Genomic DNA, 19,068 nt, shown 5'->3' with positions numbered 1-19,068 from the left:
CAGCTGTTTATTCAAGAAAACATGGCACAAAAGGCCGTGGCTTAGTGTAAAGGGGAGAATATGCTCAACATGTCAGCTTTATACTAATTCATACAAGGTATATGTATGTGTAGGTGGTCGTCTATCTGGGTTTAATAATCGTTCTAGCTAAGCCATCCAACAACAGTAGGCCCGCTTTGGCTCGACAGATTGGCGAAAGAGGAAGATGGCGCCTTTCTTCACCGTCTCCCGGTTCTCTTGTTCGCACCGGAGGGGCACATTCTGCCTGCCCGCTTCCAAAAAAACAAGGGCTCCGGCTTTTGAATCAGGCTAGACGTAAAGGCAGGGGAATCTAAAGCAAAAGAGGGCCTTCAAAAAAAAAACCTCCAAAGTTTTCACGAGACGAGCGCTCATCTCTAGTTCCTTCGGCCGTCTCGACGGCAGATAAAATGGCAGGCGCGCCCTCAGAAGGAGAAGAATCGCCTCCCAGGGCGTGAGGTTGGGAGCCGACACCCGCGCGCCGAGGCCCAGCGACCTGCTCCTGCTGCTCAAGAAACCCCAGGGCGCCTTGCGAGAGCGGTTCTTTAGCCGGGAAAGCCGGCGAGGCGACGGAAGAATGCCTTCCCGGCGGGCGGGCGGGCGGGCGCAGGGGCGGGGCGGGGCAGCGCTGCCGAACATATAGCCGACCCCGCGCCTCTCGCCTCGGCGCTGCCCGACAGGCAGCCAGGAGCGCGGAGCCGCAGGATGGTCATCACACGGATTAGCCAGGAGCGCGTCGCGGCTGCGGCTCCCGACGGGCGGCCAGACCCTCCGCTCAAGCGGCAGCGGCACGAGGACGTGACCCCCGAGGAGCGGCCTGAGCCCCCGGGCGGCGGCGGCGGCACGGTGGCCGGCCGCCAGCTCCGCGCGCCGGTCAAGAAAAGTAAGCCGCCTCCTGTGGGTCGGCTTCGCAGCCGCGGCGAACCCATGCGCCCTCTGGAGCGGCAGATCTTCCGCGACTACGGGCAGAGCTGGTACCGCTTCCGAAAGGAGCTGGAGGGCAAGTTCCACCCGCTTGAACCGCTGGCACAGCAGCCACAAGTAAGGAGAGAAGGACGGTCCGAGGAAACGAAGTCAGGTCGCTGTCCAACCTGGTCCGCCCTTCGGCCCAGAAGGAGGTCGCGATTCTTCTTTTTCATGTGCCCACGAAAAGCCTGGGCAGAGTTTCCCCCGGGCCAAAGTCAACCTCCGCTCTCCTCGCTCGTCTTCCCCCTTTCCCGAAAGGGCTTTTCCAAAGTTAAGCTTATTCCGCGAGGAAGCACATGCAGGTTCCCCTAGGGTGGAGGATTCAAAGTCACTTATTGAACCAAGTCAGAAGATGCACACACAAAATACACACCCTTAGACTTTTGACACAGCGCAGTCCTGGTAGGAAAACGCTAGGTTTTGTTCGGGATCCTCCATCTCTTTCCTTCACAGAATGCAATCTTGTTTAGGGAGAGACCTTGAAATGCATCACCTGCAATTGCACAGAAATAGGAATCCAAACCCAGACAAATTTTTGCTGCACCCAATCATTCTTAAAAGAGCTGCTTCTGGGACATTTGAAAATTTGGATTAGAGGCTGAATGGCTAGAGCTGATCAATGTGGTGGGGCAGGATCTGAGCTTGAAAAGATCTTTATTTTAGATGTGATGTGGGGAGGAATGCTAGATGTGGATTATATTTTGGCTCAAATGTATGCTTTATTAATTGCTTCCATTGTTATACACATGTATTCATGGAATTTTGACTATGCATTTGCATTATAGCCTGAACTTAGTCGTCCGGTATGCTGCACTTATGCTCTAATAATACTACTTTACAATGGGCACATTGCTTTGAAATAAATAGGCATATCAGATGTTAAAAAAATTAGATATCTGTTGCTTTTTGTTTCTAAATTCTCAGACACTTCCTGGTGACTTATCCTAATGAAGGCAGTGGAGGATCTTATTGAACAGTAGGGAATGACTTACATTGTGGTTTCAGGACCCCAAAGCACTTTAAATATTTTTTTTTCTCCATGCCATGTGCCATTCGTTGTTGGGTTTTCTTTATACCTTTCATACATGGCTTTTTCAGTAAGGATGGAAGAAGGAACACTTTTTTTTCACTAAAAAATAAAAATACTTAAAGGTATAAATGTGTGTGTGTGTTGTTGTATGTACATATTCTAGTTGTCTATGGATATTCTCAAGTCACCCAAAGGTGCTTTTTCTAGAGGCAAGTGGACTTTCCTGTTTTTCTTTGAAGACATTTCACTTCTCATCCAAGAAGCTTCTTCAGCTCTGACTGCAAGGAATATAAATCTTTCCATTTGCCACCATCCAATCAGCTTCTTGGATGAAAAGTGAAACTTCTTCAAAGAAAAACAAGAAAGTCCATTTGCCTCTTGAAAAAGCACCTTTGGGACATACCTTGGTTATTTTGCAATGAAGCGGATGGTGAGCATGGCCGGAGCTGACCAGTCATATAAAATGTATGTGTACTGATGACAGTCAAATGCAACTAAAGCCCAATAAATTGCAAACATGTTTGAAAAACATAACTGATAAATATAGTATCAAATATGATTGCAATTAGTATTTTCAGTAAATTAATAATTCAGTAAATTAATAGCAACTACTGTGTTCAGTGTTTTACTGTGTTTTTTCATATTTGTTCTTTTGTTCATAGATTCCTGTTTACACTTATAATGTATATAATTCTATATTTATTATTCCAATTTGACCATATTGATATATATATGCTACATGGCCTTGTAATAGCACAGTATTATAAAATACTTACTTTTTTTTAAAGCAAAATAGAAACAAAATCTAACCTGCAACCAGCTAGTTGTTTGGATAATATTGTTCCTTTGTATGCTTGCCACTTGATAATCATACTAATAACAGTATTCAGGGTGCAAATGCATTCATTATTTCAATTATTCATATTTATTCACATTGAAAGCAATTTAAATAATGAAATCAGAAGTAGCCAGTAAAGTAAATGTCCCTTGTGTTTAAAATAAATGCATACTAATATTTTAATCCATTGTATTCTATGGCTGCATGTAGATTTCAATGATATCTCTTTTGCATCCTAACACCTTCTTTTCTTGGCTTCCCAGATAACTACAGATGCCCGTTGCAAACTGATCAGCTGGCTAATTCCAGTGCATAAACATTTTGGCTTTTCTTTCGAATCCTTATGCCTGACAGTAAACACACTAGACCGTTTTCTCACAACCACCCCAGTGGCTGCTGACTGCTTTCAACTCCTTGGGGTCACCTCACTCTTCATCTCTTGCAAACAGGTAGTAGGGTCTCGAAAATTTCATTCTCCTCCTCCTCCTCTTCCTCTTCCCCTTCTCCTTCCTTTTTCCTTCTCCTTCTTGTCTCTTAGTTGATCACTAGATTTTCCTTTGTACATCTAATATTGAAATTATGTGCACAAAAAACAGTTTTATGTTGGACTGTATCACAAACTGCTCTATTCCCTCCTGAATCATCAGTCATTTTGTTCAATTTCCTAAATTCATTAAAAAAAACCAACAGCCAAATAAGTGATGTTCTATTGACCTCAGCCTACTGTTAAAGAACATAATATCTCCATCCTCCTTGTTGCAGGATATCATACTTCAGAGGATACACAGCTAGACTACTGCAACGCTCTCTACATGGGGCTGCCCTTGAGGGCCACTCGGAGGCTTCAGCTGGTGCAGAATGCAGCCGCGCGAGTTGTGATGGGAGTCCCCTGATACTCCCGTGTAACACCTAAGCTTGAAAGTCGCCCTGAGTCTTCGGAGAAGGGCGGGATATAAATGGAATTAAAATAAAATAAAAATAAATAAATTACCTCTTCTCCGTGAGCTGCATTGGCTTCCAGTTGCCCTCCGGGTGAGATTCAAGGTGCTGGTGATGACCTATAAAGCCCTAAATGGCTTGGGTCCGGATTATCTGAGGGAACACCTGCTGCTGACATTAACTCCCCATTGTCCTGTGCGCTCCCACAGAGAGGGCCTTCTTAGGGTACCTACCGCTGGTGAAGGATTGCCGGCGGGTGACTCCCAGAGAGAGGGCCTTCTCTGTGGGTGCACCTGCCCTTTGGAACCAACTTCCTATGGAACTTAGGACTGCCCCCGACCTCCATTCATTTCGCTGGGACCTAAAAACTTGGCTCTTTGAGCTGTCTGGCCTAGACTGAGGGGTTTTTAATTGGGTTTTAAAGTTTTAACTTTTGGGCTTAAATTTAATTAATTGTTTTAAATTTATTTTAGCTTTTGTATTGTATGGTTTTAATTGCCCTGTAAACCGCCCTGAGTCCTATGGGAACAGGGCAGTATATAAGTCAAATAAATTAATAATAATAAAATAATAATAATAATAATAATAATAATAATAATAATAATAATAATAATAATAATAATAATAATAATAATAATACTGGTTTTGGAGCTTGACATGAATTGTGAAAGTTCATTACAGAAGTTTCCCATCTTTTCTTTGTCCTTGAAGCCATCTATAGTCTACTCTTCAGAAACCTCTCCAATGTCAGGAGCTATTTTCTAAAAAAAAAATTCTAAACAAAGTCAGGAGATTTTTTTTCCTAAAAATATAAGATTGAGCATAGAGAGGATCTTCAAACAGGGAAATAATCAATTAGACTCTTTCTGAAGGCTTCTGATAGATCACAGGAAAAAGATAAGGAAGAGACCAAGAGCTTTCCTACCATGTTCTTACCTTAGTATCTAAATCCCCATGTTTATAATTTCCCAGTCAAATCTCCCTGTATGTGGAGATGTGTGCTGCAGCTCCAGAAAACAGTATCTTAAAAAAGACCATTACAGCCAAGATTAAGCATTTAAATTTACATTAATCTGAATAAGTTTATTATATCTTTTGATTTTCCAGCTAATGAATATAATTTTTTTTAAAAAGAATATCTGATGCTAATGACATTAGGAGTGACAAAAAATAATAACCACTGGAAAAAAACAACTTTCAGTGGTGCATTGCAACAGTATTGGAAGCCTCCCAAGATATTATCTTCTGCCTAAGTTCCTGCATATTGCTTTCTATGCTTGTGTGTTTTACAGGTTGAAGTGCACCCACCTAAGGTGAAACAGCTCCTGGCCCTTTGTTGTGATACTTTCTCTCACCAGCAGCTCTGCAATCTGGAGTGCATCATTCTCAACAAGCTTCACTTCAATCTGTCAGCTCCAACCATCAGTTTTTTCCTTGAACACTTCACCCATATGCGAATGGAAGCATGTGAAGCTGATGCTTGGGAAGCCAACAATGCCAAAGCTCTGGCAAAAGGTGTGGCTGAACTTAGCTTGGCTGACTATGCCTTTAATAAATACATGCCTTCCTTGTTGGCTGTCTGTTGCCTGGGGCTGGCTGATCGGATGCTGCAGCACCAGAAACCACTGGATTTGCACTTAAGTGACTATCCAGAGGGAGTTTTGCAAGACTGTTTGGACAAGTTACATTTACTGGTCTCTTTAAATGAGCGCTCTTTGCCTTTGGTACTACCTCCTGAAATTTCAGATCAGTGTCTGCACTTAGAAACAGAAGTTAACCCAACAAAAACTATTTAAAATTTGTGGACCATGCATCGGGAAGTTTTATGTTTTCTGTTTTGTTCCAGTTCCTAAATAAAAGGATCACTGATAGTTGCAATACCTCTGAAATAACAGTATTCGCTTTGAATATTTACCCCATAATTTCTAATACTATATTTATATTTATTAGTAGAAGCTGTGATATTGACTTAGAATAAGAATCAAAGAGCAACTTCTTTAATATTTTTACAGAGAATTTCAGATTCTATTTTGCACACTAGACATATATTGCACTGACATCATTTTAAGGAATAGCTTAGAGTTGTAAACAATGTATATTATGCCTGGTACTTTATTTATTAAAATGATAGTTCAGTTTGAAGCCATAGGAAGGAGAACAAAATTGTAAAGATGTTTATCTAATAAAGTTTTATCATTAATTGTGATTTGTTATATTGTTTTCTATCTCCACTTATGAAACAGATAAATTTATCCAAGAAGCACTTAGAAAAGAAGCCATTTCATAACAGAGTCCGCAGTCCTACATATATAAATAAGTCTTAAGTAGATTCCCCTTTAATCAGTAATGTTTGAAACTGCAGCTTCAGGATCTAACTGGATTATTTATAAAAGGGCTTGATGGATCAGTGGTTAAGATGGTGGGCTTGTTGGCTGGAAAATCAACAGCCCAGGTTAGAGACCTGAGCTCTGCAACAGGGTGAGCTCCCATTACTTGCCCCAGCACCTGCCCACCTAGCAGTTCAAAAGCATGCAAATGAGAGTTGATAAATGGGTACCACTTCAGTGGGAGGTAACAGCATCCTGTGCATTTTGGCATATAGTTATGCCAGCCACATGACCACGGAAAGTGTCTTCAAACAACACTATCCCCCTCGGCTAGGACACGGAGATGAACACCGTTCCGTAGAGTTGGACACGAGTGGACAGGGGAAACCTTTACCTTTATAACTTATGGAAAGGTAGCCATCTCTTAGAAAAAAGTGCTGTAAAACATCAAAAAGTGGTGTGGGTGGGTGTGTTCGTCTACCACTCCCTCCTTTTTTGATACCCTTTCTGCTGTACACAGACAAGTCCCAACAATTTTTTAGCTCTACTTTTCACCCATGCCACCTTCCAATGTTCTGGTAAAACAAGAGGGATTGAGGACATATGAAAGAAAGCACTGCATTTCTCTCCTTTAAGTTTGCTGGTGTTTAAAATAGCATTGCATTTTTTTCTGTCCCCATTAAGTTCAACATGGTGTAACAAGATGGTGGGTTTGTTGTCACTGTGAGTTGGGGGGGGGCGTGAAGGGAGGCACAGCCAATCTCATTGTATACATGTTGTATTTTGATAACAAAGGTTCATTCATTCAACACTATGATGTTAACTTCCTGCTAGCTAGTCCATAAAAATAGTTTATAAATGTGCCCTCTTTCCTGTATTCCAAAGCCATACAGAAAAACAAAACAGTAAAATAATACTGTTAAGATGGTAAAAAAATAAAAATAAAACACAGAGAATGAAAAAAAGTATTTCTATATTCATGCTGGGAAGAAGAAATGAATTTTCAACAAACTGAAAGATGCTATAATAAATGCTTTCCAAATTTCTGAAATTTTTCATTAGCATGAGGTCCACCACAAAGAAAGCTTATTAGGCTACTTTCAAAGGGCATGGTATGGTATGGCAATAGGAGTGGCCACATGCCAGTCAATGAGAATCCAGGACAATGAGCACCACAGTAGGTAAGGAAATTTTCAGCTTCATAAATAACCTTAGTAGGCAGATGTAAACAAAAACATAAAAGCATAACATACCAAGCAAGGTTCTTTCCCATCAACCATAAGGAGTCCCAATAACAACAGTGGAGAGATCCCAAAAAGGCCAGGATGCACACTAGTACCAAAGCTCAAAGGCCAGTAGTAGGATTTTAAAATCTGGTCCTTGCTTCTACGATAACAAGGACTTGACTTTGATGAATGGTGCTTAACTCTGGGAGAGAAAACAAAAGTTCTGAGAACTACAAGTAGTCCTTGACTTATGACCATAATGGAGCCTGCCAGTCAGGGTCCTAAGTTGTGATGGTTGTAAATTGGGTCATCCACGTGACCAACTGATCTGATTTTACAACCTTTTTAGTGAGGTTGTAAAGCAAACACCTCAGTTGTTAAATGGTTTGCTGTAGGCCAGCTTTGCTGAAAATCAGAAGTAAATGCTGGTTTGCAATAAAATTGTTGTGCAATGTGGTCGTGTGACTGTGGGATGCTGCAAATACTGTAAGTGTGGGCCAGTTGCTGAGTGTCCAGCCTGTGATCTCATAATCACAAGGGGGGAAGGGGGTCTAGCTGTCAGAACTTCAAATCCAGGTTGCAAGTATTCCGAAGTAGGTCAGTTGTAATTTCAACGACTTGTAAATCGAGGACTACTTCTTTGCAGATAAGCCAGTTGTGTGAAGATCCCCCTTTTCCTTAATTTATCAAGCAAGAGTGAAAAACAAGCAGATTAAGCATAGCTCAGAATGAATTCTAAACTTTTACAGTTTTCTAAATAAAAAATGTCTCTAAACTCCTCAAAATATAATGGTTTTCTGCAGTGCCACTACAGGATCCTTACCGTATAACAATTCCTAAGAAAAATTGACAAATGAACTGTAGCACATCAGACTAGGAATGAGATGTGCCATTTTCTTACAGTGCATATGGCTGTTGAAAGAAAACAAAATAAAAAAGCTAGCACATTAGGGAAAGAGATTCCAAAATAATATTTTGCCAAACATGCTAGTTTTCTATAGAGAGATATTTTGTTTTTAAATGTGGGAGGGGAAAGCATTTTAAAATGTTAATCCTCTCTTCTTGCTGTCTGAAGGCAGGCAAGATCCTGTCATTTCATTCTTCTGAGTAAGCCATCTATTCTTATTAAGAGTTGGAAAATTTGTCTAGCCCTAACAGAGGCCCAGTTATGCTGGTTAGAAACAAAATCCTGAGTTCAAATCTAGGCCACTTGGCGCACAGGCAGAATTTATTTTGACACCATAATGTGCAGTACAGCAATTGAAAGGTAGGCTACCGAGTTACAGGCCCAAGGTAGTTGTTACCTTGATAGAAAAACCTTCCCCTTCACTCCTTCCAGAAATAGAGCCCACCGTCTAGCACAGGGGTGTCAAACTCAATTTCATTGAGGGCCGCATCAGCATTACGGTTGCCCTCGTTTGTGTGTGTGTGTGTGTGTGTGTGTGTGTGTGTATGTGTGGCCAGGGTGGGCGCAGCCTACTGGGTGGGCGTGACTGGAGTGCGTATGGCACAAAGGGTGATACCTCCCCAGCATGCGCCCAGGGGGCAGTGCCGACACGGCATGGACCAGTCCCTCGCTGTTTCCAGACGGCCTTGTGGAGCTAAGACTGAATGTATTTCAGTATAATGACCACCACGAAATTGTACATTGGCTCCCAGCCAGCCGGGCCCGGGGCCAAGGCAGCGGGGGCCATTCCCTCACTGTTTCCAGGATGGCTTCGCGGGCCACCTGAAACCACTTTGTGGGCCGGATCCGGCCCCCGAGCCTTGTGTTTGACATGTCTGCTCTAGGAACTATCATAAACTGTAATTACATGGATAATCAATAGGGGGTACTTGGTGGTACCCTGCTGAGTTTGTTGGTCTTTCTACTCAATCATTACATAAATTGGCTTCCTGCTTAATAGAGGAAGGGTCCTTTTCTCTATTAATAGGCGTGATCTCTGGTATCTTGAAAGAAATGTTTGCCTGAATGGCTGTCACCCTTGGCCAGTTTTATCTTTTTGGATTCTGTAAAGAATTTCCGTATCTCGAGGGGATTTCTAATGGTTTTGATTGCAATTCTGCCAACTTCCTATGAATTTCATCCAAAGTGTCAAACTTGTCTGAAAGGCTCAGGTGATTCTTTGCTTTTGTGATTGGGGTTTCCTTGGGTCAGGCATGGCCAAGATTAGACAAGATGGGCTGCACACAAATCAAATCAAATCAAACCAAATCAAAAAGTAAGTAAGTAAGAAGTAAGTAAGTAAGTAAGTAAGTAAGTAAGTAAGTAAGTGTGTGGTGTAGCTAAAAGGTGTCCTGGAGGCTTTTACCCTCCAGCAGTAAACTTTGGTAACTTTTAACTTGCCTTTAAAATTTGCATAATCTGAACGCTTAACATGGGCATCTAATTAGATCCTTGAGATTGCTTTCCAAGGGAATAGGAGTAGGACAGGGGCTGCTGGTCAGGGAGCTAAAAAAAATGCTCTCTGCCTATGTTCAGGGACACGGAGACATTGAGAGCCTAGGTTTGGATCGTCTTTTGTCGGGCTGCGGTGAGTTAAAGACAAAAGGACTCTTAGCCGCGCTGGTCGGTTGGCCGGGGCGCCAAGAGGCAGAGAAAGGGCGCAATTTCGTACGTCTGCTCCGAGCCGCAGCGGCGGCGGCGATCGAGCCTAATCTCCGGGCGGAGCGGGGAAAGGACTGGAAGAGGAGGGACGGCGGGATGAGGCTGGGCTCGCTTGTTGCCATGCTGGCGTGTGCCAAGGTAAAGGCGCCACCTCTGGCGCTCAAACCGCAGCCGGCCCGCCTCCCCTCGGCTCTCTCTTCCCAAGAGAGAAGGAGGCCAGGCTCCCCAACCGCGGCCAGACCGCTCCAGCCAACCGATCAGTCGACGCGTTCTTGGTGGCGAGTCGGGCGGCGAGTCCCGATGCAAAAGCGCGAGAGTGGAGCCGGCCGCGGCGGCGGTAACAACGGCAGGCAAGCCTGTGGCAGCCTCTGTCCCAACAGAGTGCAAGATTTGGCCGGCAGGTTGGGCAAAAAGCCGTGCAAAGTAGAGAGAAAGGTGCGTTGCTGGAGACAGACCTCGCGAACCGGAGAAGCGGCTAGCTCGCTCGCTCGCTCGCTCGCTCGCTCCCTCTAGGACGGGAGACAGCGTCGCCCAGTGGTTAAACCAAGGACAGGGTCTGGACCAGAGAAAAGTTGGATTTCTCATTCAATCACTGGAAGATGGGCACTGATAAGAGAGCGAGCATCTCTGGGCATGTGCAAAGTTCCTTGCCTTGGCCAGTGCTCTGATACTGGAGGAAACTGTCAAAGGGAGAAATTCGAGCTCCTTTGCTTTCTGTGCTTACATACATCATCTCTATCTATGTCTATATGGTATAAGTAAAATATACAGAAAGCACAGGAGATATATACCTATATCACATAGGTATGTATGTCTGTGTGTGTCTGTGTGTGTCCATGTATGTGTGGTTTAAAAAGAGGATAAAGATCTCCTTGCACAATACAAACTCAATCAAAAGTGAAGCTTTGTTGCGCAGAAATCAGGCAGCCCAACCTAAGGAGTAAAGAGATCCTGAGTTGCCTGAGGCTGAGACATATGCCCAGGCTGCCTGAAAAAGATTAACCTTTTTTTGTTTGCAACTGTTTGCCCGCAGGTGCCACGGAAGATCCTGCATCCCAGAAGCTGCCCCATAATTATTCATAACGACCCATCTCCGGACTCAGTAGAGACGGGTGAGTTCGGTTTGCAATCTTCATTTCCAGCTAGAAGATATGGTTGTTGTTTTTTAAATCCCATTTATATCCCGCCCTTCTCCGAAGACTCAGGGCGGCTTACAATTTAAAGCACAAATCAATGTGCTTAGCAATGTTCAGGCACTGTACGCTCACATACAGACACACATTTATATTAATGAGCTTCTAGTCATCTTTTTATTAACACATCCTCACAGTTGCCCCTTTCACCACCTGTATCTTGTCTTTTTTTTTAACCCAACTTTTGAGGCTTATAATTATTCAGGAATAAACAATCTGGAAGACAGATGCTTTAATCGTCTACACAACAGCAAAACGAAACAAAACAAAACCCCTCGATTCACCAAACGCAAGCCTAGCTTTCCCTGCACACTGTCTCTCATACACGTCTGTCAGTCTTTAAAGTTGGTTTCCTATGATTGGTCTTTGGTTTCCCTTTAGCCTTTGCTACCATCGATTGGCAAGATTTAGCGGATTGCACCTCAGTCTTTCAGCGGGAAGCTTCTACAGACACCGCTCTTCATCAGGTAAATCGATAGTCCTCACCCACCGGCGCTTTTAAACAGTTGCGATTTGAATCACGCATTTATACCAGCTATTTTGCTACATTAGAGTGGGGATGCTTCCCTGGTTGAGATCTGCATTGGGATAGAAGTGGTCCCGGTGCCTTGCAGAACGCCAAACACTCAAGTGCTTGGTATTCATTCCCACTAGGGCAGGGGTAGGCAACCTCGGCTCTTTTATGACTCGTGGACTTCAACTCCCACAATTCCTGAGCCAGCTGCTAGCTCAGGAATTCTGGGAGTTGAAGTCCACGAATCATAAAAGAGCCGAGGTTGCCTACCCCTGCACTAGGGAAAGCGGCCTCCCCTTAACCTACACAGATTTATTTAGAAACCTGGACCTCATCCTTAGCAATCCGCCAGGTGGCAGCAGATAGCGAACGCTGGCTGTTTCCAAAAACTAAGCGGCGTTTGATCTGGTTAGTGATGGGGTTTATCTAGATCAGGGGTAGGCAACCTTGGCTCTTTTATGACTCGTGGACTTCAACTCCCAGAATTCCTGAGCCAGCCATGCTGAGAAGAAAGGGAGAGCTTTCCATGCTGAGCCATGCCTGCTCAGGAATTCTGGGAGTTGAAGTCCACGAGTCATAAAAGAGCCAAGGTTGCCTACTCCTGACTAGATAATATTTGGAATAGAGACCATAAGCCATAGGTGACCTTTGGATGGTGAGAAATGTATCAGAAAAATGCGCTGGGAAACCATTCTCTGGTATTGCTGAGAAAGCTACATGCACTACCCAAGAAATCTGGAGTTAAGACTGGATCAAAGGAGACCACACTTTTTTTAAAAAAAAAAAATCTTATTCTTGCTGCTAATGCACAAAACAGCCTTTCTTTCCAGACAAGTGGACAATTATTAAAAATGGAAAGTAGAACAAATCCAGATTGATTTAGGATGTCACATAAGTATTGGAATTTCAGCTAGTAATTTCTACAAATGAGAACTGTGGATGATGCAGTGCAGGTGCAGAGAATTTTCCAGTAGTTATGATGAGGGGATACTGCAGAAAGCTTCCATTGGCTTGTTGGTGTTTTCTTACAAAGATATACAGTGCCTGTTTTAGAGGATCAGCCCCAAGGATCAGCATGCACACTTCAGGGGTGGGGAAATGTTTTTAGAAAACCGAGTGGAAGATGTTACACTTTACTACTAACATTTTATTACATGGATACATAACAGGCTACAGTAAATCATAATGTGGATTGCTTGATTTTGACTTTTGTATGTTATGTGAACAGCCATCATGTTTTAAAAACTAGAATTTTTGGCATCAGGTATACTAACCAACTGCAGCTTAAACACCTGAAGTACAAACTAGACAATGATGGATTATTCAATAAATCACAGTTAGACAAACCATAGGTCAGAATGTATATGTCTGTGTGAGACTATGGCAGTTAATTTGGACTTTCTGAGATTTAGATCCACTGTATTGAGTTTCCTTTGAAACAGTTGCACCCTGCAATGTATTGTTGAACTTTGGAAATAATCTGCCATAAATATTTATGCTTTTCAGAAGTTAAAGGAAGTGAATCCTCAGGTTTTACTCTATGGGAAAAGTAGTGGATGGATTGGATTGCAATCTTAGACGAGAAGAAATTGGTACTTTGCACCTTCACCACAACCAGAAATAATCAGATTAGATAATATGATGGTAGGGAGGATCCGTAGGGCAGATGATAAGTCGCCAATTTGCTAATTTTCCATTTTATTTTATAAGATGCAACTTTATAAAGTGGCAGCTCAGCTTGGTGCAATACGTACCAAGGGCGGTGTTCGCGTGACCCACTGGGCACAATCTAGTCAGCCAACCAGGGCTACTGGAAAGGAAAGCTCGCACAGGTTTGCTTGCCTCCAAGCATGAGAAGAATGCCCAGTTTGGAAGAATGTGATTGGCTTGCGCATCTTGCCAACTAGATCACTATGTGGCACGTAGGGAGAAGCATGCCCTGTGATGGGGCCGCCTATGTGTAAAATCCGCAGGGGCGGTGGATTCAACTTTCTCGCATCTCGGTTTTTGTTTTTTCCAAAAGAAAACTGGTATATCGTAGCAAATACCTCAATAGCACTTGCCCTCAAGTCCAACATCAGCCGCCCTTTGTTTTCCCCTCCAGCATGTCAGTGCGATCTTGTTCCCTTCGCTGCCTGAGGTGGCCAGTGGATTTGCAGGTGTGCGTGAAGATGTTTTTTGAGCGTGGAAAGAAGACGTCAGAAAGTGTTTCTGGGAGAAAAGTTTCCCTAATTGGCTCATTTCTTTTATACTTTCCAGAGCCCTTCCTTGCAACCCGAAGATGACTTTGATTTCCAGGAGTTTCGAGATGCCGTGGATAATTTCTTATCTGGCAAGTATGCAGAGAGTTTAATTAACATTTCATATAGGAAATGAAATGTTTCTATGGATTTCTGCAATGGGCTGCCTACCACTTGATTAAAGAATTTATTTCAGTCATTGACCATGCATGCATATGTCATGTATGTCTACTTGGGTGTAAGACACTTGCATTCTATTTGCCCTTGCTTATTTATTTTTATTTACCATATGTATATGGCCGCCCATTTACAAAATATGATTCTGGATGGCAACAATGAAAAACATAAAATGACAATATTAAAAAGAACATCCCACAAGTATAACATTAATATTATTATTAAAAGGCTAGGAGAAAGAATAGATATTATAAACAATGTAGCCATCTCATTAAATCACATTTCCTTGAAATAAATGAAAAAAAATTATTTTGAAAAATAATACCTGCCATATACACGCTTCATTTGCACTGATATTTTTTGAGCTCATCTTCTTTACATGCAAAAATCATTGTACCAAAATATGGAGGAGCATTTCATTAAATACTGTAAATTGCTTCCAAATTCTTATTAACCAAGTACTACATTTATATTAGGTGGGTTTTGTATTAAAATTATTCTAAACTAAAAATAAAGAACTAGAGGCATGTAAATGGGTGGCTACTTGTAGATTTTGCCTGTTTCAGGACAAGGTATGATTTTTTGTTTTTATCAATGGCGATCTCTCACTCCACTTTTTGTATTTCTGTGGTTCCAATCAAATTCATGGGAAAAAATCCTTTTAAGTTTAAGGAAACTTGCTTTAAATTAAGCTTTCCTAATCTGATGCCCTCTAGTGGCAAACCCCTGAAATGTTTAGGATAATCTTTTCCCCTATAATCTATTTGTCTTTCTAACTGCTCTTGATTCCACTGTGGGTAAAAATCAAGTTCTACTAGCAGGGGTGTGAGGGGAAAAAATATGGTGGCTGCAGCCATGTGATCAAAGCCCTGTTTTAGGTGAATTTCATGTGCAGTGCATATAAAAGGGTTGGGGGTTGGACACACAGTTGAGCTGCCAAATTTTTGCTTGTTTGTTTGTTACCCCTTCTGCAGACACTCATGTCTACAAGTAGCCCTCAACTTACAATCATTCGTTTAGTGACAATTCAGAGTTACAATGGCACTGAAAAAGGTGATTTATGATGGCTGTTCATACTTACTACCATTGCAGAATCCCCATGGTCATGTGATAAGAATTCAGATGCTTGGCAACAGGCGTGTATTTATGACTGTTGCTGTGTCCAAGGGTCATGTGATCACCTTTTATGACCTTTTGACAAGCAAAGCCAATGGAGAAGCCAGATTCTGTTAACAACCTTGTTGCTAACTTAATAACTGCAGTGATTCACTTAACAACTGTGGCAAGAACAGTCATAAAATGGGGCAAAACGTACTTAATTCTTGCTTAGCGATGGAAATTTTGGACTCAATTGTAGTCGCAAGTTGAGGACTATCTGTATTCGTTCTTTTTCAGTGAAGGAATTTAAACTGAAAAAATATTATAAAAAGCCAAATGGGATAGTTGCTTAATCATACTATAGCTGAATAACCTGTAGCTTAATTTCAATGCTCATATGCAAGACACCAGTTCAAACCTCTGGAAAGAACTGCCTGCAATCTGATGCTGCTTTTTGAGGTTCGCCAACATTACTTCCGAGTTAGTTGCTCTGTGCTTAATTTAGCCTTAATTGCTCCCCAGCTAAATTGTGCACATGCCAGCAAGATAAATGGAGTCAACCAACTATATAATTTTATTCCTATTCTTTTCCAGATACTTCCCCTCTGATAGCTCCTCTGCTGGATTTTTCTTTCCCTGTGGATAATGGAAGCCCCCCCAGTCCCTGCCTCCAGAAACCTACACAAATTGATCCAGTCTCACACCTGAGCCTAGAGAGTGTCTCGCCCACTGAACAGTACTGGAAAGAATTGGCAGATCATAATCAAAAAGCACTGGGGGATGCACTTGTAGAAAATAATCAGGTATGAAGAGTGAATGGCTATGAAAAGTAGGTTAGGCATTTACTTAGCAGCAAGCCATTCAAACAGTAATGTATCAATGCAAAGCACTGAGCACTGCAGCAAGAGGAAAATTATAGAGCCTTCATAGTGAGATGAAACAAATCCAGGCAACTCCTAGATGGAAGCAAAGTAATTTCTCTATCTTGTTACTGCTATCTAGTGGTGTGCAGATTTTTGTAGCCCAAATATGGAAGCTGTACTGTAATTAATAGGAAGAGAGTCACTCTGATGTAGTGCTTAAGCATCAGGCTAGAAGCTTAGAGACATAGTCTCATCTTAGACATAAAGCCAGTTTAGTGACCTTCCTTGGGCCAGCCATTCTCTTTCAGTCCTTAGAAGGAAGCAATGGCAAACCACTTTGAAATCTTGCAAAAAAAATGTAGTTGCCAGGAGTCAACACTGACTCAAAGGCACCAAAAACAAAGCGAACAATTACTAAGAAAATAAAATGCATTGGTTTTAGCTGCATTTGTCTATGGCATTTTAAAAAAAGCTATGCCTTTTTAAATTTATTTCTACTGAAAATAAATTTCAGTATTTCTTTGATTTGTATGTTGTGGTCTAATCTTTTAATGTGCAGTTTCAAAATGTAGGTTAAAAAGCTAGAATTTAACTGCCATTCATTAAAATTAAGCAAGGAAGCACTTTAACGAGATAAAAGTTTTTTGGGGGAGAGGAGGGAAGGGAAGGGATAGGTCACAAAGTTTGGTTGTTGGCAACCTTTGTTTTATAAGATAGTCTGTGCTCGTGATTCCTACCTGACCATATTCATTCCCAACAGCTTCAAGAGACATTGACCCAAAAGCAAGAAGAAATTGCTTCTCTGAAGGAAAGAAATATCCAGCTGAAAGAGCTAGCCAGCCAAGCCAAACAGCTCGCTTCTGTGCTAGATGTAAGTGCTGAAGTGTCTCTCCCAGGAGATCACTCCTGTACCACTTAGGTCAGGGGTGTCAAACTCACAACGTCACATGACGTGTCACGATGACGTTGCCAGCAATGGCGTCGGCATGGTTTCGCCATGACGCATCGGCCCACGGGCCGGCAGTTTGACACCCCTGACTTAGGTGGTCATATTGTCATAAAGCAAAGTTATTTTTATGGTCAAAATGACTTCTTCTTTTCACATAACACATCAAAAAGCTCCTGGTTTAACCCTGATCTATTCTCCAAGCATAAAATCAGAGATTAATTATGACATGTTACGGTAAAGTTAAATTTCAGAGGTAGGCCTTGTGATATCGCAGGGTACCCAATGGAATTGCACACATTTTCTTTGATGTCTTCCTGGCTTCCTGACTTTGCTTTTGTTTAGTCTGTTTTAATTTTAAAAATTAGAAACTGATATGTTACAAAACAAAGCAGCTCAGGAGAATGTCACCTGGCAGAGAGTAGAAGACATCCTTTCTCTGCCATAAGTCCTGCCTTCAGAAGTTAGGATGACCCTGACCAGGCTCAGGAATTCTGGGAGTCGAAGTCCACGAGTCATAAAAGAGCCGAGGTTGCCTACCCCTGACCCTGACCCTATTGGCTTTTTGTAAGCCTTGAAGTTCTGGTTAACTGCTCAGGTCTGGGACCCCGAGTGTTTGAAGGGTCCTGTTTCCTGACTATATGGACATCTATGATCATTTTCCTTGACCACCATATGTATTTATTTTTATACTATACTGTATTTTAAATTGCTTTTATGACTGTACAACACCCAGAGTCACTTACCTGAGACGGGCAGCTATAGAAATAAAAATAAATAAATAAATTGTCCAGGAATGCATAGAGAGGCATTAAGGGAGGAAAAACAGCAATATAGTACTAGGAAAGGGGAAAACATGAGATAGAAACTCAAATTAAATCTGTCTTGATTCCATATGGAATAAGATGAGCAAAGGGTCATATGTGAGATGGGCAGCTGTATAAATAGAAAAGAGTGAATGAATGAAGTTTCTTGTAGGCTTTCATGATTATATATTCTATCCTACAACAATAAAATATCATCCCTATAATCCTGTTTGTTTCATGATCTAGACTATTTCAGAAGCACCATACTCCAGCATCATTTTGATTTGCTCTATAGATATTCTTAAAGAAACCAAATGGTGGATGGTTATAGCCCACTGTTTGGTCTGTGGTTATGTGTTGTGCCTAGTAAACAAGATTAATTGGATAGGGAAGATATAGAATGAATCATGGGTGCTTTCTGTCTCGATGTGCTGATTTTGTGAATGACAAGCCCTCACCCAAGGCAGCCATTTTATGAGATTCCCCACAAAAATTCACATGTGACTATGTACCCAAATAAATTATTTTCCACTTGTTTTTAGTGTATGAGGGATTTTAGCAATATAGTCTGTTGGGTGGGGAGGTGTGAAATAACAAGAATGATGTGCAGCTAACGTCTTCCAACATTTCTACTTTCGATTGTTGGCAGAAATTGATGCTCCCTCAGAGCAAAGACAGCAGTGACCTTTCCCTCAGCTGTGGTCCTGGCAAGAGAAGCCTTGAGCAGATGTCAGTTCCTGAGCATGAAGAGGACATGGAAGTGAATGAAATCTTAAGGGAAATATCAGAAAAATGCAATGCAGCCCTGCAGTCCATTGATGACGACAGAGGCCCAAAGCGTCCTCGAGGAGAGAACGAAGCCATCCACATGTATGGAGCTTTCCATGGACTGCAGACATGTAGCAGTCAGAGTTCCCTGGACTTAAGTGGTAGTGAATTTGAGGAAGGGGTGTCCTTCAAGACATCCATCAAAGAGCACTGTAACATTAGGACACTGGCCTTTCCACAAGGCAATGCTTTTACTGTTAGAACAGCCACTGGGGGCTACAAGTTTAGATGGGTCCCCAGCTGATTGAAGAGGGAAGCAATCAGCTAACTACACTTGCCAAAATGCCACTCGTCCTCACATATAAAGTGCTGCAATGTGTTATAGATGGCTAACAGAAGTAAAGAAAAGTTCCTAATATTTAAGCTAAGGATCTTCTTCATGGGAAAAACCAAACCTGTTAGGGTTGTGCATGCAGGAGGATTAAAAAAGTGTGTGACTCAAACTCTATTC

General features: G+C 42.1%; 2 protein-coding genes across 2 annotated transcripts; both read left to right on the top strand.

The window, feature by feature from the left end:
• Positions 1 to 723: 723 nt before the first annotated feature.
• On the top strand, positions 724 to 5,939 carry CCNO (cyclin O; the record flags this gene model as incomplete). Its single annotated transcript, XM_081316393.1, has 3 exons — positions 724 to 1,059; positions 3,116 to 3,301; positions 5,084 to 5,939. 3 exons carry the CDS (start codon positions 724 to 726, stop codon positions 5,585 to 5,587), a joined length of 1,026 nt encoding a protein of 341 aa, XP_081172519.1. The 3' UTR covers positions 5,588 to 5,939.
• Positions 5,940 to 10,252: 4,313 nt separating this feature from the next.
• Positions 10,253 to 18,861, top strand: MCIDAS (multiciliate differentiation and DNA synthesis associated cell cycle protein; the record flags this gene model as incomplete). Its single annotated transcript, XM_081316392.1, has 7 exons — positions 10,253 to 10,387; positions 10,986 to 11,064; positions 11,527 to 11,612; positions 13,919 to 13,991; positions 15,769 to 15,977; positions 16,798 to 16,908; positions 18,439 to 18,861. The coding sequence occupies 7 exons, from the start codon at positions 10,253 to 10,255 to the stop codon at positions 18,859 to 18,861; spliced, it is 1,116 nt and encodes a 371-aa protein (XP_081172518.1).
• Positions 18,862 to 19,068: the final 207 nt, after the last annotated feature.

This window comes from Vipera berus (genome assembly GCF_964194415.1).
Source record: "Vipera berus genome assembly, chromosome: 2".
NCBI lineage: Eukaryota > Metazoa > Chordata > Lepidosauria > Squamata > Viperidae > Vipera > Vipera berus.
This window is presented reverse-complemented; position numbering and strand designations above follow the sequence as displayed.